Raw genomic sequence first — 21,860 nt, forward strand, 5'->3', positions numbered from 1 at the left:
CCTTTATAAAATAAGTTCCATTATTAGCATTTGTTTTTTAATACATCAACCTAAAAATATTTTTACATTTTTTCTTTTTTAATTAATAAATATCTTGCTTTGAGGATAAGAGATCAACTTTGTCTGAGTTTGCTAATAAAATCATGAAAATTAATATAGTCATTTTAATAATACATTTATATGGACAATATACATGTATAAAAGTAAGTATATATGTATACACATATTCATTCAGTCCCTCTGATAGCAATAGACAGTTTGAAGAAAAAACTTCAGACACCTTAGAGCCCAAGGCAAAGGAATTATGGCTACTTAATATGAACCATATGTAACATCTGCCCTATTTTAATTTAGAGAGGACAGGATTTCTTCTATTTTATTAAGAAAACTTTATATTGTATAGTAACTTCAGAATTCACAGTACAACCAACTTTCCCTTTGTAATTAGATTTTACTTGTTCATTAGTAAGAAATCAAAAGGGGAAAAATAATCACAGAAACTGACTGAAAAATTTTTAAAGGTTATGAGATCAAAAACAGATTAAAGTATTTTCAGAGTAAATAGGGGAAGGATATCTAATGATCTTAAAAGAAATATTGATTCAAAGTCATGCCAGTTGAAATGGCAATAGAATAAAGTGATTTCACAGAATACAAGAAATCTAAATCATAGTTCCTCAGTTTCTGAGCTTTAAATTGCACTTGCTAATATTTGGCTTAGTTCCTTGAATAGGTTTGTTTTTATTAACATAAAATATATTTTAAATAAAAACATGTTATCCAAAAGGCCATTGAATCAACCAAAATCATTGTGAAAGAAAAGTAATAACAGAACATAATTCATAAACAGTCACAGAAGAATGTGGAAAAAACCCATAGTGTTTATAAATTTTTCTGAATTCCCTGCATATATTTTTGAATGCAGTGAAATGACATATATAGAAATAAATGTTTCCTAATAAAACTTTAGAAATAAAATGGCTATTTTCCATTAATATATAAGCTGGAGTGAAATGGCCTGGCCTGATTTTTTTTTAACTTACTCTTCCTGACTTGTGCTATAATGTGATCTTGTCAAGAAATACCTTCCTTGCCATTTTTCACTTAAGTGGATAGCCCCTTTTCTTAATGTTTTCAGCTTAGCTTTAACTATTTTAAGTGATATAATCTCATCCAATTTACCTCAGCCAAACCCAGAGAATTCTTCTGGATAAGACTGATTAATTTCTTACAAATTGCAATAGACTGATGAGAAAAGTACCATTCTCAACCATGTATTTAAAATCTTTAAAAGCTGTCTAAAGATTGTTAAAAGATAATATATTTAAGGTGTAAAGCTAATAATTTCAATGGACAGGGACTTAAATGTTCTGTTAAAAAGCCCAGCTTCAGCAAAATAAATTTGTTTATTTGTTTTTTAAACATGCAGCCACATTTCAAGGAAATCAGATTTTTGAAGCAGGGAGGCATAATTAAATATGTAATTGATTAAAACATTCTGCATCCACATAGTGTTTCTCCTGTTATGGCTGTAATCTGTATCTATCTTATCTAAGTTTTTAATTATATGCCTTATGCTGATATATGCGCATCTGTATTTGTAAAAAGTCTCTTGTATGCCACAGAAAAGGAAATTTTTCCTTAGATGATTTTTAACAGCTTAAATTTACCTTGAGTTTTTTTTTTTGATGAATGAAATTAATTCAGATCAAATTTCTTTGTTGTTCTTATTTAAACCATTGACATTCATCTAATTAGCAAAATTATTTTATCTGGCTTTTTGTGTTATTAGCAACTTCATTTTTTGAGTGCCAGGCACTCAATACAGTTTGATTAATGATTTTTAGACCTGATATAAAAGATGTCTTTATAAAGACTTCATTATAAACATCTTGAAAACTAAGGAAAAAATCATGTTATAAATGTTCAAGTAATATTTCAGTTGTCTTCCTCTAAGCAGAAACCAATGTCAAAGTGGCTTCTCTCTATTTAGAAGAGCTACCTAGCAATTTTAATGTTAAAAGGCATTGATTGTCAAAGTCAGGTTTTGTTCCATGTTCAGGTAACTATTTAATATCAGTATTCTCTATACTCTGGACTATTAAAATTCTTCAATTCATTTAAAAGTAAAAAGCAAAAAGCAAAAGGGGGGGGTAAAAATAGATATTAACCAGAACACATAATCTGCTTATCTGCTGAAATATCTCACCCAAGAAAATTAGCATTTTATGTTTGTAAGATGCTTCTCCAAATTGTACATCATAATAATTTTATTTATAACCAAATGATCTTGCACTTTAACTTTAAAAATTTTTTTTCTGAAAAGATCTTTCCAAAATGCTTTCATATAGTCTCATTTTTTAATATATAGATACATGCATGTGTATGGTTCCTATTCAGATGTATAGACAACAGAATCTACAAAGCATGGATGTGTGAATATTAATTTTTTAAAACTTTCCATGAGATAGGTATGTGCACACAGATGCATGTGTTAATCTCTGGAAATGTGGGTTTATATATAGTCATATAACCTTAGTATAACTATCTAGTATAGTGTCACCAGGCCTGATGTCAATAGAACATATTTTTATAATCACATTCAGAATTTATAGCTATAATTTGGCTATTGACAAGATGCCAAATTAGCCTTACTTAAATGGAAAAGAGTAAATGTGTCTTGCAGAAGCACCTCCCCTCAACTAACACATAGGTCGACCTGACATATACATTTTAGAAACATGAAAAACACTTAATATTACATTCAGCTAAAAAATGTTTTACTGACTATTATTTTCTGATATTTAAAATGCATTTCATATAGTTTTTAATATTGAAAAATATCATTGTTTCTCTACATGGAAATCTATAGTGATACTCTGGGTGGGGAGAAGAGCAGGACAGAAAATTTAAAAAAAAAAATCTTTCAAGTGGACTGAGTTCACTGCTGCTTGCTGACCTCTCCTTTCCTTTTCAGCAGTCCCTTTTTGTAGATTAGTATGGTTAACCTTAGTTCTGTCTTGGACTAGAAAGGGTTAATGAGACCAAGCTCCTTACAACCTCAAGGTCAGAGTCTTCCTATCTCCAATCTAAAGAATTAGGTAAAGAGGTTATACGATTATAGTGAAAGGAGTTATAGGCACTCATTGCCTCACACCTGAACATATTGCTCTAATCCACTGGGATTCTGGGGGGTGGGGTGGGAGAGAAACTCTAGCTATGGAAAACTGTTAATTGGATCTGTATCTATCTTTCCTGTTGCTCTGATGAACCAACCAGGAATGTATGCATTGATTCCTCCAGGCTCAAAAATACTACTAATAAATCAACCAATAAGACATTAAAAATAAAATTAAAATATCCACAGTAACATCTTTGGGAAAAGAACAAAATTGGAAAGGAAGGTCGGAGGAGTAAAATAAAAAAGCAATACTTCCCCTCCCTCTCTTCTTTACTCCCATCCCCCTCCCTTTACCCAGAAATTAGTGGCCAGTTGATTATTTGCAGCTGTTTCTAACTTCAAGGTTTGTTTACAGTAGCCACACTAGCACTTATGGAAGTGAAAAGCCATTTTCACATCAATCCTGCTGCTTTCTTTTTTCGGATAAGGGTTTTCTCTCCTTACCAGAAAAACATGCAGGAAGCCTTGTTAAGTTAAGCGAGCAAGCCTTTTCCTTAAAAGTTGCTGCGCTTCCATCAATTTGCCCTCTCTGCATCTCAGTCTTGTAGCAAGAAAAGGGTTTTCATCACTAGGATTTAGGTTAATTACCCAAATCTGATTTCCTGCCCTGTGGACTGGCCGGGCTTCGTTGGGGAGGTTTTTAGCCTGCCTGCTGCCATATCGCTATCTAGATTCAGAGAGCTAGCGCCAGATTTAAGCGATTTCTCCTCCATCCCTCTCAATACCTGGAAACCGAATGGGTATTCTGCTTTGATCCCATCCTGAGGAGTTCCCTCGCTCCCTGTCTGCTACTGCGCTTGAAGGCTCTCGAAGGAAAAGAGTCACAGCGGGGCAGGGGAGTTTGTTCATATTAAGAAATATTGACTGAGCTGTCATTGGAGATGGGAGGGGGGCTCCTAGGAAAGAAGGGGAAGTTGAAAGGGAGGACGTTATCAATAAGAAAAGTGCCAAAGATTTGGGTCTTCTAGTTGGTGTGGAGAATTGGTGTGCCTTTTTAGTCGAAATGGGGGTGAGGAGGATGCTCTACCTGTTTTATGAGACCTATTTGTTTTGTGGGATGGGGTGAGCTTTGAATGTCTTCTTGGTTGCTTTTTTTTTTTTTTAAGTATATCTAGAATCCTTTCCTTTGGCTTATATTGTTCGTGTCAGTGTCGAATCATTTCAAGTTATTTTTTAAATGTCCCAGGCATTTCTTCCAAGGCTTTGTTGCTATTCACACTCCCACCTCCCGTCACAATGTTTTCAGACCCTCTAGTAAACCCTGGCTTTTATGAGACTTCTCTCCCCATTCTAACCACTCTCTGTCTTTCTAATGCCTTTACATCCCTGCGTCCACTTATGAGTCTTGGTTGGAAATTTTAGGATTCTCCTTGCCAGCCTCTTCCTAGCCTTCTTTTGCTGTCCGGGGGAGGGAGAAGAAAGGCTAATAATATTTTTTCCTTGGAGGGGGTGAAAGGGTTCCTCCCCTTCCTCTCTTGATTCACCCCCGCTTCTTGTATTGCCAAATCTATGAAACTCCCTGCGCCTTTGTCACTATGGGGGCTTCTAATCACTTCGTATCGATTTTCTAACTCTTTTCATCCCGTTGAAGACACATCTTAAAACACTCCAACCCAGAGTGTGCTCTTTGCTTTATACACACTAATAAAATGATTTACCCTTCTCTCTGCGCTCTCCTCACAGGAGAAAATCGTTCAAGTCCCGGCTATTTGTGTGTGATCAGTAAATATTTAGTGTGGTGACATCTTCAGCTCCTCTCCTGATCAATACCCAGCCCAACAGGAGGTTCCCATTGTCCAGGAGGAGACTGCTGAGCTCTGTTTAGATGAGTTCTTCTCTTCCACTTCTGGGCTCTGATTTATGTTCGAATGGAACCAGCAAAGGGAAGAACTTGCTTTTTTTTTTAAGTCTTTTAAACCTTTTTACTTTTGACATTAAGTCACCTATGCAAGGGCTGAATTATTCCACGAGAAGGGAGGACTCGAGCTCTCCTCCCTGCTGCCTTTTTCCCTTTTCTTCCTCTCTGATCTTCCAACATTTTCAAAGCTTCGGAACCACCTTTCAAAATCGTTCATTTCCTTTTTGCAGGAGCCACCCCCACCTTCCCACCCCCTACCTTCCCTACTTTCTATCTAATTCTTCTGTTAGGAATTAAGAAAGGGAGGAAGGAGAGAGAAAGGGGAGGGGGGCATCCAGAGGTCTAAGAATCAAGTCCTGCTTCAGCTTTGCATAACTATTCTCCCACACCCCTACTCCTACCACTAACCTTTCTGTCCCTCCCCTGAATCAAGTTACAGGCTAGAGAGGGGTAGGTGTTTTAATTTCTAACCCAGAGATCATCTCCATCCTCAGAGAAGCTAAGTTCACTCCAAGGTGTTCCATCCATCTACACTTTCTTCTAAATAATGGGAAAACAAAGCTATAGTTTGGAGGATGATTTAAAAAAAAAAAAAGTTGCATTATCCCCCTACCATTTCCCTCCTCTCCTCATCCGAAGCCACTTATCTCCCAATCCCACCCCACCACACACCCCGGGGGGGAAAAAAAAAGATTCTCCTGCAAAGGAAGATCCTGTTGGGCTAATGGTCTGGTTGCTTTTTCCGTCCTCCCACCCACCCCCAAGAGCCTTAGCCTCATCGAAAATAGTGCACAGGACTATAACCTCTCCAGCGCTCTTCAGGGACACTCCAACCATGACCAAGTAAAATGGTCTGAGATGGGATTCCCGAAGGAAATGGATCACTATCTATGTACCTCAGAGTCTAAAGATACAAGGGGGGTGGGAGGGTAGGGGGGAGACCAAGACCCTGGCAGGCAGAAACGCCTTCACCTTCCTTGTCACCTGTTAACTGGTAGGACAACCGACTTAGTCCCTGTAGAGCACTCTAGTTCCTCTGCAGGTCTGAAAAAAAAAATAAATAAAAGGAGACTAGGGGAAAGGGGGAAAGGTGTGAGAGTCTTCAAGGGGTAAAACATTTACCCCATCTACAATCCTATCTTTTGTTCTGAAAATGTTTTCGAAAGCGCCCTTATCTCAAGAATATATCTTTATACTAATGCATACTTAATTGGTCTGTCTTGACTGTCCATATAAAACAATTTAATTAGGGTGCTTTCTTGCTTTGGAGGAAAAAAAAATCTGCCCAGCGTTTATTGTATTTAGCACCAATACAGGCAGAAAATGTCGCACAAGTTTTTGGTTGAAAGAGCACCTCTGTGTCCATTGAAGGGCGTTGATCCGAAAAGACAGAAAGGACAAGTAAAATCGATTTGAAGCGACCCTCTCTGTCCCTTTCACACCATTCAGAAACTCCATTCCTTCTAAGACAAAGACCAGCGCCTTGGGAATTCTCAGGAAAAAGAAGAATCCAGTCTCACAACCATAGAGCACTTTTTTAAAAAATCCTTAATATTGTTCTTATTTTAAAAAATAAAATAAACCCACTACTTTGGGTTTTGTGACCACTCTCCAACACCCCCCTCCCAATCCACATTTCACAAGCCTTTCCTTCTTAATCACTGGGTCATTATGGTTATTGAGATTGCAGCCCTGGTTTCCAACTTGGTCATTCGCAGGCTTTTAGAGTTGGGGTAGTCCTCACCTTTGACCCTGGAGATCAGAATGGCAGCTATCACTACAAGTTGGGCCAAAGTTTAAGAAAAAAAGGGAGGGGGGAGGGAATTTAGCTGGCCTTTGGGAGACTTGTCACTTTACCTTTTTTTTTTTCTTTTGAAATGGAACTACTAACTCCACCTTTAATGGAGATCTAAAGCTCCCCAAGGTTCCTTCGCTGTGCCTCAGTGAGCTCCCCTGTATATCTCGTCCAACTAAAACCTCAGGTTATCTCAGAGAACAACCGACTTAGTAAGACTTGGATGAGAAAGCGATGCTCAGCTTCAGGGCAGGAACCTTATGGAGATGATTGGGGGAGGGAGGGGGAGAGGAGAAAGCAGGGGATGACATCACTTCGACCTGAACTGTAACCTCAATGCTTGTCATCACACCTTCATAATTCTCCCCCGACCTCCTGGGGACAAAGGGGGAGGGGCAGAGGTGTGGCGGGAGCAAGGGGGGAGGGGAGAAGTGGGAGAGGGAAGACCCGAGAGTTACAGAAGTGTACACCATTGGAAATAGTTCAGCACCTTTTCCAGAACCACCCCCCCCCAATCCGTTTGGAATACTGATTATGCAAACCACAAAGAAAACTTTTGTAGACCATATTTATGGTATTAATGAATAGTTTTAAAAAAGATTTACACTTCTTATGATCAATATTCTGAGTTATTTTCCTCAAAGTATATAATTACAGTGTCTTCATAGTTTTCATTATTGTTTGAGGTGGCAAAACCATTTGTAATTTTCATTAGCCAGTAAACATGTAATTAACATTCAGCACTGTGTTTAACTTAATTCCTGTTTAAGACAAGGACAAGAAACAGTGGAGGAACGTTTGTTCCATTTGTCAAGTCTGACATACATCTTACCATAACAGTTTCCTAAAATAAAAGATCCATGTTTCACCATTATTCTTCTCTTAAAACAAAACAAAAAAAAAGTCCATTAGTTAAAGCTGTATTAGACTGCCAAAAGCAATATAATTTAGTCTGAATTTTATTCTACTGTATTAGTGGTTCTACATCAAGGGTTTTTTGCGAGGGAGGGGTGATAGGATTATTAGGTATTCATTTTTATGGTCATAGAATAGGCATACTACTATGTCTCTCAAATGCATCATCAGAAAATAAATATTTCCTATTTTGTGAAGTTATAAAATGGAGGTGTATGTGTGGGGAGTGAATCCAAAATGGGGGGAAATCTCTTTGGTGGCTTGAGTTAAGAGCAGAAATGAGTGTTCAAACGGATTCCTCTGAAAAATGTTGACCCCCATTTAAAGTTCTATCTTTGATCGAGGGAGAGGGGGATCTGCCACTCTGCTGTGATGTGTTCCCCCCCCCCATCTCAGTTTTTTTCCCAACTTGCTTTAGGATTAGACTACATCCCTCCCGACCCCAAACAGTGTAATTTTGCTGTGCCAGTGTTCATCTTTCTTTGCAATATCGCCTATAGTTGTTTGCGGTTTTCTGCTGAGGCTCGAAATCATTTCATACATCCTACGACTAAACTCATTAAGTTGGGAGATTTTTTTTCAATTGGACGGGTGTTTTTAAAGTCTCGTCTTTCCAGCCCCAAACAAGGTGTAGCAACGCAGTCTTCCTTCTAAGGAATGAGATGAGAGACAAGGATCACTCAAGGCATCTCCCTACCTTGGGTTTGGGGGATTTTTCTTAAAGGCGAGGCGTGCATTCCTCAGCAGCTATGTACAAAGCTCCCTGAAACCTTGTCTGTGTAAAGTTAGTGTTCAGTATTTTCCAAGGCTGAAAGCTAATAATACATGGAAAGCACTTCCCTTAGGTTGAAGATCTTTTCTTTCACCTTTCCTCTTTTTCCCTGAAGGCTATAGCCTACTTTTTATCAGTTTGCACAATCGCTTAGATAAATACCAAGAAGGAGATTCTCTTTAATTACCAAAGACACATCTTTTGAGGGGCCAAACAAAGCGTTTATTTCACCTGCCAAACTAAAGGAGAGTTATTCCAGTTTAGAAGGAAGATGCAAGCGGTTTGGGACCTTGAACAAGGCAAATATGGTTTTGGTATGTTTACTTATGGTTTTTTTTCCTTCTTTTTCACTTTCTTATTGTACTGTGTGTGATTTTATATTACTTCTTGCTTTTTAAAAAACCTGTTTGCTAACATGTGTGTTATGGCTAATAATGGATTTAAGGGGGTTGGGGAAGGAGAAGGGAAGTATATCCAATACATTGCTATATTTTTATTACATGTGTCCTGGAAGGGGGGGGGGCGAAATTGCAAAGCTGCCAAAATATGATTGAATCTAATACTAAGTACTGTGCTGTATAAACTCATTTCCTAAAATAATGCAAAAATAAGAGCCAGTCCACTAAATATTTGTATTTCCAGGCATGAGACTACTCGGTTTATATAGCAAACGACGTGTCAGACTTGCACTAAGTATCAAAATTTACTGTTACATTTAAAACTGCACTTAATTTTGCAACCTTGTGCAACTGACAGCAATACTAGAAAAAGTCGAGACTGGTTGGGTGATATCCGCAACGCCAGCTCGAAAGGAAAGCTTTCTTTTCAAGCTAGTAGTACAATTGCAAGAAGAAGGGTACTCACCATCGGGAGGTGTGGTGAAGTTTGCTTGCAGCTTTAAAACAAATATTTATCTTTTTTGCTCTTTATTGCAACCGCGCAGATCTGACTTAAAGAAGCAATGTGCTGCTCTGAACAAAACATTCAAGGAACGGTTCGTTTTAAAAAGAGAGAGGGAGAGTGAAAGAGAGAGAGAGAAAGAAAGAGAGAAAAGGGGGTGGGGGTGGGAGGCATACAAACCCAGTCCAAAAAAAAAAAAAACCTATTCAGCATTGGCGTGGTGAACGCAGAGGTTAAAATCGTATGGTCCAGTTCAGCAATGCCCAAGCCAATTAATTTTAAATCCTTAAGAATTAATCAGATTATAACGTACAGAAGTTTCATTCTCGTATGCATACGTGAGCCAAAAGTCGTTTCCCTTTAAGAGATCCTTTTCTTTTAAAGTTGAATTTTAGGCAGATAAGAGCCTTACACTAGGGGGCAGACAGATACTGTACTTGCTCCAATGTTAAGCAATTTTTTCCCTCACAGCATATGCTCTGATTTAGCACTGTAAATTTTTCAGAGGACCCAACTCTGACAGCCCCTGGTGATTTTCAAAGTACCACAAGCCAGTGGTTAAAAATTGCATTGACTTGGAAGTTCAGAGGGACACAATAGGAGCCACTTTCCCTATTCATGGTGCTTCAGTGTGGTGGAAGAGAAAAACACACACATCCTATATTCAGGGAGAAGAGGAATTCAATGAATTCTGTTAGACGTAACTGGTTTCCACTGAGTTCAGAGTGAAACTCGGTATTTGTTCGATGTTGTCTTCATATTGCGATTTAATCTGCAAAGAATTACAGCACTGTTAGGCGACTTTCAACCAGGAAAATTCATTCACTTTTTTTTTAGAATTACACAGATGTTATCCCAACTTTCTTTAAATTAAAGCTTACCACTCTTCTCATTAAAATAAATTTACATCTGCAATAAAAAAGGGTAAAGAGGGTTTTAAAATAACAACAAAAATGGTATCACTTTCAAAATTCAGTATTTTGGAGATGTCCTTTCTCAGCTGATGTGCTTCTAATGAAGACGTTTCAAAAATCCACCCTCTACCTTACCTTGCTTTGGTTCCTCTTATCTTTTTTATTCAATAAAATTAGCTACAGTTCATAAGCATATTCTTTTATGTTCTCAAAAAATGTAAAAGTTAGTGTTTGTAAATAAATAGTAAGACAGTATTGGTTTGTAATATTTAAGTAGTTGTATTCTCTCCTGAACAAGTACTTAATAATGGGCAATTCTTTAAGACTGAGGCAATTATATTATATACTTGAGATTTCAAAAAATTTCTAAATGGATTTATGAGGTGATCTCTCATTCAATCTGTTATTCTTGTGTATGTTTGTAAAAGATCACCTTGCTTTGAAGATATGTGTAGTTGTGAAGAAAAAAATTTAGATTTCCCTATAATCAATTATTCTGATCTTTTATTCAGTTAAAATGGGAATCCCCTTCATCTTTTGCTATCTAAACCTCAGCCCCATTACAGATTTGTATTAGAAGTAATAGAGAAAAGCTCTCTCCCTAAAATTTCAAAATCTGTAAATACCATCAGTGACTCTTGAAATTATAAAGTTTTTTAAAAACCATTTCCCTCTTCCCCTAATTTTGTTTCTTTCCCACCTAGCGTGTCATTTTTTAAAAGTGAAAGTTATATTGTTGCTCTAATCAATTGGAATTTCCCAGCTTGGCTTTGGCTGTGACCGTCGGTACCTCTCAGTGTGGGCAATCTCATTACCTACCAGGCTTATGATAGTTTTGTGTCCTCTATAGAGGTTTTTTACAACTTTCAAATAATCTGAGCACCTGGGGCTTTAGTGAAATATGTGATAGCGGCAAGATCGTGTGGGTTGGGTTAAGAAAAGAGTAGATATACAGAAGAGAAAAGTGGAATTTTTAGCATCTCTACTCTTTACTTTTCTGTTATTCAGTCTGTTTGTGGACAAGGTATGTAATGCAAAGTACAGGTAGATCCAGGTTTGTGACTGCTGGGGAAATAGGGGGTGGGTGGCATGGTGGTGGCAGAAAAGCTTAGAACAGACATCCCCAGTCCCTGCGGCTACCTATATACCAAAGATGCTTCTCTTTTAGTTATTAATTAATTAATTTATAGGATGTATTCATATCTCTTGGTTCTCCATGTTTTTAACTGTTCATATTTTTTAACTATTTATATTTGGTTGGCTTACCTGTTTAGTGTGTTCCTCTTAAGTAAAGAATCTGTGTTGTTGAGTCACAATCTTAACCTACAAATATGTAATAATCATGAGCCACTGCTTCGTGGAAAGCAAACAGAAAGGTTAAAAAAATTGAAATATATTGTGTCCTAGGGAAATCCTGTAAGATTTATGTTTGATTCTTTTTAAAAAAAATGCTCACACTGGCACCCAGAAACAACTATCTTGAATTATTTTTGCACAACAGAACTGAAAATTATGTCAATTGAATTAAATTGATTTTACTAATCTAAACCCTCTTTTTCTTAATATTGCTTATGTGGGTGCCCAGAAAGATATGTGTATGTTGATGTTATTTCCAATACTACTACAGATCTCTTGTTGTTAGAGGATTTTAATGGTTATTTGAAGGCTAGGGGAAAATCGAGAAACAATAACGTCTTTAGTCAACTATTCTGTAATCTAGAAGCATTTTCTCTGAAGTCTTTGTCCTTATACATTGACAGATGTATTTATGATACATGGATTTTTCAGACTTGTATGTGCCGTGCATGGATATATACATTGATATGTGAGGAAGATAAAGTAGATGCGTTAGAAATAACCTTCACATCATTCAGCCAAAAAGACCATTTTCCCCTCACAAACAGACTGTTGCCCACTTTAATTTACCTTCTCTGCTTTACAGTTATTTAAACATGTGATAGTGGATAAAGCTCAGGAAATGTATTTTCACATTATGATGGCAGTGAAATGTAGTTACCTTTGGGGGTGTATATATATATTTATATATTATATATACTTTATCTGAGCGATTAAAAGTTCATTCCACATACTGTGAAACTTTAATCCTAAAAGAAAGAAAAAACAGAACTGAATATTATATATATATATATATATATATATTTAAACCACAACAAATATAGCAATTGATTAGAGGTATTTATTAGAAGAGTGGTCAATCACCTGGTGTGGCCAACCACATTTTCATTCCCTTGTCTAATTCCCTTCATTTGCCTCCCCTCTCCCCAAGTTCTCCGAACTTAAAAAAAAAAAATGCAAGTAACTTTTCCTCCCTGACATTCTCAAAACAAAAATCTGTTAAAAGCCCCAAAATCTTCCTGAAAATGGTTTCGTGGCGTCTGTATATTGAGGGGGAATGTCTTATTTGCAATGCTTCACAAATAGCTTTTTTAGTACTGTTTTGCATGCATGTTTAGCTGTTTCTCTCTTCTTTGATAAAATCTCCGATTCGAGCTTTGATGGGGGGCGGGGTGCAAAAAAGGAGGAAGGGGTACAAAAAATAATCTCTTTAGCCGGGGCTTCTCCCTCCCCCGCCCCACTACCACCCCCCGCTCCCCAAAGCCTTTCTTTCCCCCTATCCTCTGCCCCGCCCCCTCTGTTGAAAGCGGGAGGAGGGAAAGCTTAAGCGAACTGCCTGAGACTCATCTCCCTTTAGGACCGGGCAGCTCTCTCTGGCAGCCATACCAGGCAGCACAAAGCTCATTTGGCCAATGAGGGGGAAGGGGCGGTCCGGGAGCTTTTGACCAGTCAAACACAGTCTGTTGCCTTATAAGGCGAGTGGTCGCCATGGTAACGTGTGCTAAGTTGCAGCAGTCGTGTCAAAGTTCACTATATAGAGAGCTCAGTGAGCTGATCGCAGAGAAACCACTTCTGCCAGCCCCGGCGCCTATAAATCGCATTCACTCCCTAACCCCCCTTTTTAGCATATTTGATCACTTTGATTCTCTGTTCTTTTCTCTCCCCCTCCCTCTTTTTTTCCCCCTCCCTCCCTGAGTTGCCTTCTCTGTGTGCTGTGTTGTGTGGCTTTTTTTTTTTTTTTTGCGCATGAAGGATGTTCTTCTAGGTTGTGATCTTCCCTCCTCTCTCTCTTTTATCATTATCCCCGCTGCTGCTGGAGAGTTGACTCTTTCCCTATGTGTCTGAACCAGCGGCGCTAGAACCACTCGCTAGAAGGAGCAAGGAGGAGGAGGAGGAGGAGCAGCAGAGGCAGCGGCGGCAGCGGCGGCGGCGGCGGCGGCAGCGGCAGCAGCAACAACAAGCGAGCAAGGGGAAGCAGCAGGACGAGCGACGGCGGCGGCGGCGGCGGCGGCGGCACCACGAGCGGCAGGACTAACCCATCGCGCAGGAGCCGGAGCCAAAGCAAGAATCTGATCAGTTTCATGGTTATACCCCTGGACTTGAAAAAAGCTCCGGCGAGACCGTCGGCTTCCTGCACCGAACGAAGTCTTGTAGTTGTGTCTTTTTTCGCCCCTGTGTGTGTAATCTTTAATCTTTTATTCATTCTTATTTTGATGGCTTTCCTGAATGGCTGACTGTGAGCTGCCCTGGACTTGGCCCCCAGACAGTCGCCTCTCCTCCTCCAACTCCTCTGCTACAGAATAGCTTTGAGAGAGAGAGTGAGTGAGTGAGAGTGAGAGAGTGAGAGAAAGAGAGAAAGCAAGCGAGAGAGAGAGAGATCTTTGAAGAGATTTTTTCTACTTCTGTCTTCAAGCCAGACAATCGACTTCCATCTCCCCCCTCCCCTCCCTCGATCTCCACATTTTGCAGATATTTGCGCTCCCCCTTCCCTCTCCCCTCCCCTACTCCTTTTTAAAGCCCCCCGAAAACCGCCAAAGCTGATCTGAAAGCAAGAAAAGCAACAAACAAACTTTCCAAAAAAAACACACACCCAGACACACTCACTTACACACACACACACATACACACACACGAGAGAGAGAGAGAGAGAGAGAGAGAGAGAGAGAGAGAGAGAGAGAGAGAGAGAGAGAGAGAGAAAGACCAGAGAGCCCGAGAGAAAGAAAGGGGAACAGGAAGTTTGGAAACGGTGTCCGATAGATATGGCAATGGTAGTTGGTGCGTGGCGAGACCCCCAAGACGATGTACCAGGAAACCAGGGAACTCAACCTTCGCAAGCACCTCCAGTACAAGGACCACCAGCCGGGGCCCCTCACACCCCGCAAACTCCGGGCCAAGGGGGCCCCCCCAGCACTCCAGCCCAGACCAACCAGCCCAGCCAGCAAAGCCAAGCCGGGGACAAGCAGCAGCAACAGCAGCACATTGAGTGTGTGGTTTGTGGGGACAAATCTAGTGGCAAACATTATGGCCAGTTTACCTGCGAGGGTTGCAAGAGTTTCTTCAAGAGGAGTGTAAGGAGGAACCTGAGTTACACTTGTCGTGCCAACAGGAACTGTCCTATAGACCAGCACCACCGCAATCAGTGTCAGTACTGCCGCCTCAAAAAATGCCTCAAAGTTGGCATGAGACGGGAAGGTATTGGGATTTCATTTGTTTTCCAATTTACAGTTCACTGCCTTTTGTATTTTTTTTTAATCGGTCTTTAAGTAATTAAACCGAGAGAGAGAAAAAAAAAACGCAGATGGAAAAAAAAACCTGCATGCTTTTTCCAGCATTCCAACTGATTTCTCCCCCCCTCCCCAACCTTGTTTTGATTTTGTTTTCATTGATCGGAACTGAATTTTAATTCGACTCTGTGAAAGGGATATGATGGGGTGTTTTGTTTGGAGATTTTTTTAAAGTCTGGTTTACTCCCCCACCCCCACCCCCAGCCCCGGTTGGCTTGTTTTCCTGCATGTTCAACATATATCCCTCCCTACCCCTCCTCCCGATTAAAAAAAAAAAAAAAACTTAACCTGAGATTATACTTTTGTACAGGAGGTTCAAATTACAATGACAATTTTATGCACTTCACTGTATTAACACAGTGTACAGGTCTCATTTGATCCTCCGTGGATTAGCACTCTGCTTTTTTTAAAAATACCAGTGTTTTCTTTTTCTTTCACTTTTGGAAGGAGAGAGAACATGGTAGGATTGGGGGAAAGGCCATTCGTGGCTGCTTTCGCTCTGGGCAAGTTGGGTCTTTGTGATATAAAATTAGACGAGAAATGTGAGCTCTAGTTTTCCAATGGCGTGCTTAGAGCCTGGGCGCTGTTATGTAGGTTAAGGGTTAGGGATCGCCTTGTTTTCTTTGTGTTTCTGCAAGAGCAACTAACCCTGTAATACGTTAAATAACAAATATAAATCAAAAACATTTTAGCAACACTCTCTCGCTCCCCTTCGCCCTCTCCGTGTCTGCCTCTCTCAGGCGATCCTTTCTAATCTCTCTCGTGTCTCGCTCGCTCGCTCCCTCCCCTCTGTTTCCCTCTCTTCCCCCCCTCTCTTTCTCTCTCTCCTTCTCTCCATGTAAATTTATTAACCAAAAGAAAGGCCCTCAATTCACTGATCAGTTGATAGACGTGGTCTTAAATAATAATGCATTTCTCTTGCAGTGGTCTGGTTGGGGTGTGTGTTTTTTGGAAGGATTATTCGAAAGTCAATAAAGGCCGTTTGGGGCGAGCACTGTGTATTTTGAAAGAACGTCTCCCCCTCCCCCTCAGCCCCTCCCGCTCTCCCCTCCCCCAATCAATAAGAAATATCAGATGTTTAGTTGTAAAGAAGAAAAATGCCCTGAGAATGGCACATTCTTCTCATAAGAGAGAAAACACAAAAGCAGCCGGGTGTGTTTAGGAAGTGAACAGTCTGGGTTCTTACCCCAGCTCCAAGCAGGAGCACTTAGGCAAGTATACAACATTATGTAGCCTCTGTGTTGGTTTGACTTTAATCAGTCAGAAAGCAAGCAGATTCCCAGATCTCTCTCTCTCACGTGTTTGCAAGCAGAGAAATCTGTCTGGAAATAATAGGGTACTCAGATCTGACTTTTTAATAGTGGTGGGGGTTGGGAGTGGAGAATACAATACAAAACAAACGCAACAAAAACTTACTCTTGAATCTTTTGAGATAACCCAACCAATTCAGGTATTAATTGCTGTAGTTTCTTCTTTATTCACTGCAGCCGTCCAGAGGGGAAGAATGCCACCCACACAGCCAACTCATGGTCAGTTCGCCTTGACAAATGGAGACCCACTCAACTGCCATTCCTACCTATCCGGATATATATCCCTGCTTCTCCGAGCTGAGCCCTACCCAACGTCCCGCTTTGGCAGCCAGTGCATGCAACCCAACAACATCATGGGCATTGAGAACATTTGTGAACTGGCAGCTCGGATGCTCTTCAGCGCAGTGGAGTGGGCCCGGAATATTCCCTTCTTCCCAGACCTCCAGATCACAGACCAGGTAGCTCTGCTCCGGCTGACCTGGAGTGAGTTGTTTGTGCTCAATGCTGCCCAATGCTCCATGCCCCTCCACGTTGCCCCGCTCCTGGCAGCGGCTGGCCTTCATGCCTCGCCAATGTCTGCTGACCGAGTGGTCGCCTTTATGGACCACATACGAATCTTCCAGGAACAAGTGGAAAAACTGAAGGCATTACACGTTGATTCAGCAGAATACAGCTGTTTAAAGGCCATAGTCCTCTTCACCTCAGGTAGGAATCAAAGGGAAGACAAATAAACATAAAAGCCACAGCCTAGCGCCCAATGTGTTGGCCACACTTTGCTTCCTCACCATGTGTTGAGATGGGGGAAGGGGAGGGAGAATTAATGGGAGGAGATGAGGCAGGGAGCCTGTTGGGGTCATGAGTCCAATCACTACCCCTTCCCCCTCCTCTTGGGTGTGTGTTGGAGGTTGGGGGGGGGGGGGGAAATGTGACTAGAATCCCATAGAAACTTTGTTTAGCCTGTAGACTCTTAGAGTAATGGCAGCCTGGGGAAATAAGATTGGAAGAACAATGGCATTGTAGGATAGTGTGCTTCAGGCAAACCACCCAGGCTTTAGCAGACGGCCCAGTTAGCTGACCCTTAAGTATAGGATCTCTCCCATTTGGGCTGAGAAGGGTCTTTACATCAAATAAGCTGTGAGAATGAACTGCATTTCTCCAACTCTCCCCGTTCTATTTTACCTACCTTCTTTCCCTGCCCCCTAGTCTGAAGAGGCCAGAGGGACTCGTTCAAAATGCTTCCAGTCCTCATGGACAGTGATTGCATTCCCTTTTCCAGTACTGCCTTGCCATGGGAAAAAAATATAGGCACTTCACAACTCTGTCTCCTTTGATGTCAGGGGAAAAGTTTGCATGTTAACTCTGCAGGAGTTCTTCTGTAGTCCCATCCAATCTGATCTAATGGTTTTTAAAATCACATTCTTATATATATTTAAATAATAATAAAGGCTAATAGTTCAGGGTTACAGATTGGGCTTAGTACTAGTTAGAAGCCAGAATGAGCCCAGATGATGCTTTAAAATGTAATTAAATAGTTATATATCTCTACCTCTTTCCCTAAATTGTCAAACAAGCACAGTATTTTCAGATAATTCAAAGGGAAAAGTATGTGCCTACTTGAACTGTATATAAATAGTGCACGAGTTATAAAACAGTAATGAATGCATTATGAAATCTAATTAGTTTGCATGTAGTTTAACCTGTGTGAGTAATGTCGATGATATTAATTAACTCTTGAGGCCAAATTATTTTTGAGATGTACAACTTTCCAATTTATGCAATACCTGAGCTAAACATGCTAACTCTAGGCTATATATAATGGCATTGTGCATTGGAGATACGAGAAATTTTGTCAAGTTTTCAACCAATTCTTTTGTCAGAGCTGAAAAGGGAAAGTCTGCTAATTCAGGATGACAAACATTTAAATTGAGGTAGGACTTGAAAAATAATTACTCATCACAGTTTTTAAGTCTGATATCAGGAACCGGGGAGGGAGATGTAGTTTATGTGGGGGTAAAAAAAGGACTTACAATCCTTTCCTTGTTGTGTTTAAGAGGATCTAGGGAACCAAGTCATTAGTTGGATCTCTTCCAGGTCCTGGGTCCTGACCCAAGCTTCCTTTTATATATTATTGCTTTACACATAAAAACTATACCTCCCCCCCCCCCCAACCATTTCACCTTCTAAGGTCTTAAGGTAATCAATTAAAGAGCCATACAGGGGTAAAGTAAGAGTTAAATGGTGACTTTTACATCCAAGAATTTTTTATATTGGCCTGTCATTTTAGGGTGCCTTCCCTGCCCAAATACAGAAATGAATACCCCACCATACATAAACACTTCTCAAATTCCTATTCCATTTCCCTCCTCATTTCTGACCATGGAAGTGACTTTTATTTTTGGATTTAATTTTTAGTTCTTAGCTTTGCTCCTAATCTTTCTAGGAAAACAAATAAACAACTGATATTGTTGTAACATTGTAATTTTATGTTACTATTTGCAAAATGTGAGGCCTGAAAATTTCCTCCCAAATAGATAAAGATTTCTCTTATCTGGTCTAGAAATGGATACTTAATATAAATTCAAAAAAAAAAGTCTTGTGTGAATAATTTTTGAAAATTCCTGATTATAAGAATTTACATATTCCTTGTATATGTGATATATCTACATAAATATAAGTATATACATATATTTCATGATCTCTCTCTTTTTTTTAAAGCCTTGGTTTTAATGATGCATAATATGCATGTGTTAGTCTTACCATTGCCTAGTAAGCCACAGAAAGGTCAGGTCACAACCTGTGCTCCCTCAGCAAAGAAGCTTCTTATTTAAAGAGAATTTATTGTGTTTTCTCTTATCAAGAAGGGAGGATAGTGGCCAGTAGATATTCAGAGGGGGTGCTTATTGTAGGGGTGTGAGTTTGGGGGTTTTGAGAAAAAGAAGCAGCAGCAGAAGAAGAAGAAGAGGGGAAAAAAGGGGGGGGGGATAGAAACAGTTCGAATGAACAGAGAGATCACAGTTTGCATGGCTGCCCCTGAATAGACTAAACTGACAAGATCAGTTTTAAAGGGCCACTTAAATCAGTTTCAAAGACTAGAAAAAACGAGTTGTCTTTTTGGGGGGAGAATCTGTTGCTAAGTCCTGGGTACCATTACTCTTTACTGGGCCAGGTTGTAGGTTCTTCAAATTCCTTCCCTTCCCCTTACCCCTTCCAGCTCTTAACTAACTATATGAATATAAGCTGAAAAATCATTTTCTAGGAAAAGTGGCAACAGAGCAAGTAGACAGTGGGATGTTTGGGACCCTTTGTATCCCTAGATTCAGCTACTATACTTTTCAGTGCCCTTTTATGGTGACCTAGTAATCTCAAAACTCTGAATCAGGGGCAAGGCAATTCTTTCTTTCATTGTAATTAAATGTATTTGACTTTAAAGTCTACCAGAACCACCATCCAATGTTCTTTCTTGATCTTCTTCCCCTTTCCCCTCATTTTTTTAGTAATGCCATTTTGGGGTCTAACATCTAATTTGAAGGATGCTTGACCAAGCACTTTACACACACTTCATGTGACCCATTTCAAACCTCTTAACCTGATGAGTGTATTCTTTTTCTTTTTTTAACTTTCTTCTAGATGCCTGTGGTCTCTCTGATGTAGCCCATGTGGAAAGCCTGCAGGAAAAGTCACAGTGTGCTTTGGAAGAGTATGTTAGGAGCCAGTACCCCAACCAGCCAACACGATTTGGAAAGCTCTTGCTTCGCCTTCCTTCCCTTCGCACTGTCTCCTCTTCTGTCATAGAGCAATTGTTTTTCGTCCGTTTGGTAGGTAAAACCCCTATAGAAACCCTAATCAGGGATATGTTACTATCTGGCAGCAGTTTTAACTGGCCTTACATGGCAATTCAATAAAAATAAAAATAAAAAAGGGGGAATGAAACAGAAAGAAAGAAAAGGCAAAAGACTGATTTGTTTGCTTAAATTCCTTCTGTTAAGAAAGGATATAAAAGGATGTTACAAGTTTGCTAAAAGAAGAGAGGAAAGAATTTAATGGACTGTGAATTAAAAAAAAAAAAGACTGTCAAATGAACTTTTACAGAATGCATTAAAAAAAACTCCTGTGTTGGTCAGAACAACTTGCTACTTATCATTTTTTGTATAAAAAAGGAAATTAGTCTTTTCTTTTTTTTGGTAAACTTTTAAAATATCGCTAAAAGTGCATTTAAGGAGATTTGGAGAAAATTAGCAGAATGGAGAAAGTAAGTCTTTTTTTTCCAAATTATTAATTGTCCTGTGTCTATGTACCTATAGCTGTTCTTTTTTGTATTTTTCTGGTTCCAAACCAGTTATTCTGTGGTTCTATAATAATTTTTGATATAATCTTGGCTTCTTAAAAAAACTGTGTATCCTTAAAAGTATATGTTCTGCAAGAATTAAAACTGAGTCCACGAAAATATCATAGGAAGACATAAAACGTTAAAAGGCTACTTAAATGATGGAAACGCACTTATAAGTGGTGACCAAAATTTAGCTGAAGCTGAGAGCTCTAATTACAGACCCAAAGGAACCACACACAACACTTAAAGACCCTCTCCCCGTTCCAAAAAAAAAAATCCTTCCCCATAACAAACCTAGCTTTTTTTTATATTTTAAGAAAGAATGAACTGTGGAATTTATTGGCGGCCAAGGGATGTGTCCAAGACACAAGCTGAAGTTTTGAATAAAAAGTGAACTTTTGTAATTTGAATTGGGTCCCGCATAGATCTTGAATTGTTATGAGACTCCTATATCTGTTTGTATATTTGCAAACCCTTTGTATTATAATAATTGTTGATATTTTCCCTTTTTAAAAAAAATACCATTGAAATCAGCATGACAAAATAACGCTGTTGGCACTTATAGGTAACGTGATTGATTCAGTATCTTAGAGTTTACAGTTTGTGTTAAAAAACTGAAGGTTTTTTTTAAGTGCAACATTTCTGTATACTGTAAAAGTTATAATAACTGAACTGTTTGGTCGAGTCTTTGTGTGTTATATTCCAAGGAAAATTGAAAGTATTCAGAAATTAAAATATTATTTGATATCTGAAACTTGTTTGGCTGTCACCACTGTCTTTGCATCCGAGAAAAGTCCACCTCACCTTTCTTATAGTTTGCCCTAGGTGCTTGATTTGTTTACCTCTCACAGTAAGTTTGTTCAAACATGAAGTAGTGTATTTGCCTGTTTAATTTGGGGTTGGGAGGGTAAAGATGAAGTTCATGGTTTATCTCTGGTTTAGGAAGTGCTGGTCTGATATGGTAAACCACCCCTATTCACGTAATCCTCCTTTTAATTAAAAATGGATTTTCCAGAGAAGGCCCTTATATTTGTCACACTTAAGTGCCTGCATAGGAAAGGTATTGTTGTGAAAAGTATTAGGAATCTTGAGATCAGTATCTATTTTATGATCAGAAGAAAATCTTTTGTACATTTCTGACATTCACGCACAAGATCATTCAAGCAAACTAATAGCAGCATTGTAAATATAGGACAGTTGTTTGCAAAGAATTTTCTTTAAGTGCGTGGGATTTAAAAAAAATATTCT

General features: G+C 39.3%; 1 protein-coding gene and 1 long non-coding RNA gene across 10 annotated transcripts in view; one reads left to right on the forward strand and one right to left on the reverse strand.

Moving 5' to 3' along the window:
- Positions 1-9,834, reverse strand: part of LOC130455776 (uncharacterized) — a 121,974-nt gene extending 112,140 nt beyond the window's left edge. Inside the window, exons 1-2 of one of the 5 annotated variants that reach the window (XR_008913879.1) lie at positions 9,386-9,834; positions 7,667-7,715 (exon numbers count right to left, since the gene is read on the reverse strand). This is a non-coding gene — a long non-coding RNA (uncharacterized LOC130455776). The remainder of the gene's footprint in view (positions 1-7,666; positions 7,716-9,385) is intronic. The other 4 variants (XR_008913880.1, XR_008913875.1, XR_008913878.1 and 1 more) reach the window with 4 other exon arrangements.
- Positions 7,983-21,366, forward strand: NR2F2 (nuclear receptor subfamily 2 group F member 2). 5 transcript variants are annotated; one of them, XM_056806967.1, is made up of 3 exons: positions 7,983-8,835; positions 16,463-16,990; positions 19,913-21,366. In XM_056806967.1, exons 1-3 carry the CDS (start codon positions 8,793-8,795, stop codon positions 20,185-20,187), a joined length of 846 nt encoding a protein of 281 aa, XP_056662945.1. In that variant the 5' UTR covers positions 7,983-8,792; the 3' UTR covers positions 20,188-21,366. The 5 variants fall into 5 exon arrangements, with proteins under 5 accessions (XP_056662945.1, XP_056662950.1, XP_056662934.1 ...); XM_056806972.1 differs by lacking the exon at positions 7,983-8,835 and adding an exon at positions 13,727-13,867; XM_056806956.1 differs by lacking the exon at positions 7,983-8,835 and adding an exon at positions 14,449-14,883 and having other exon boundaries at positions 16,442-16,990.
- Positions 21,367-21,860: the final 494 nt, after the last annotated feature.

This window comes from Monodelphis domestica, chromosome 1 (genome assembly GCF_027887165.1).
Source record: "Monodelphis domestica isolate mMonDom1 chromosome 1, mMonDom1.pri, whole genome shotgun sequence".
Taxonomy (NCBI): domain Eukaryota; kingdom Metazoa; phylum Chordata; class Mammalia; order Didelphimorphia; family Didelphidae; genus Monodelphis; species Monodelphis domestica.

Coding starts and splice junctions, on each gene's coding strand:
- NR2F2 (XM_056806956.1), top strand. CDS start 14,451: ATGGCAATGGTAGTTGGTGCGTGGCGAGACCCCCAAGACGATGTACCA. Junction 14,884..16,441: donor AGTTGGCATGAGACGGGAAG/GTATTGGGATTT, acceptor TAATTGCTGTAG/TTTCTTCTTTATTCACTGCA. Junction 16,991..19,912: donor CATAGTCCTCTTCACCTCAG/GTAGGAATCAAA, acceptor ACTTTCTTCTAG/ATGCCTGTGGTCTCTCTGAT.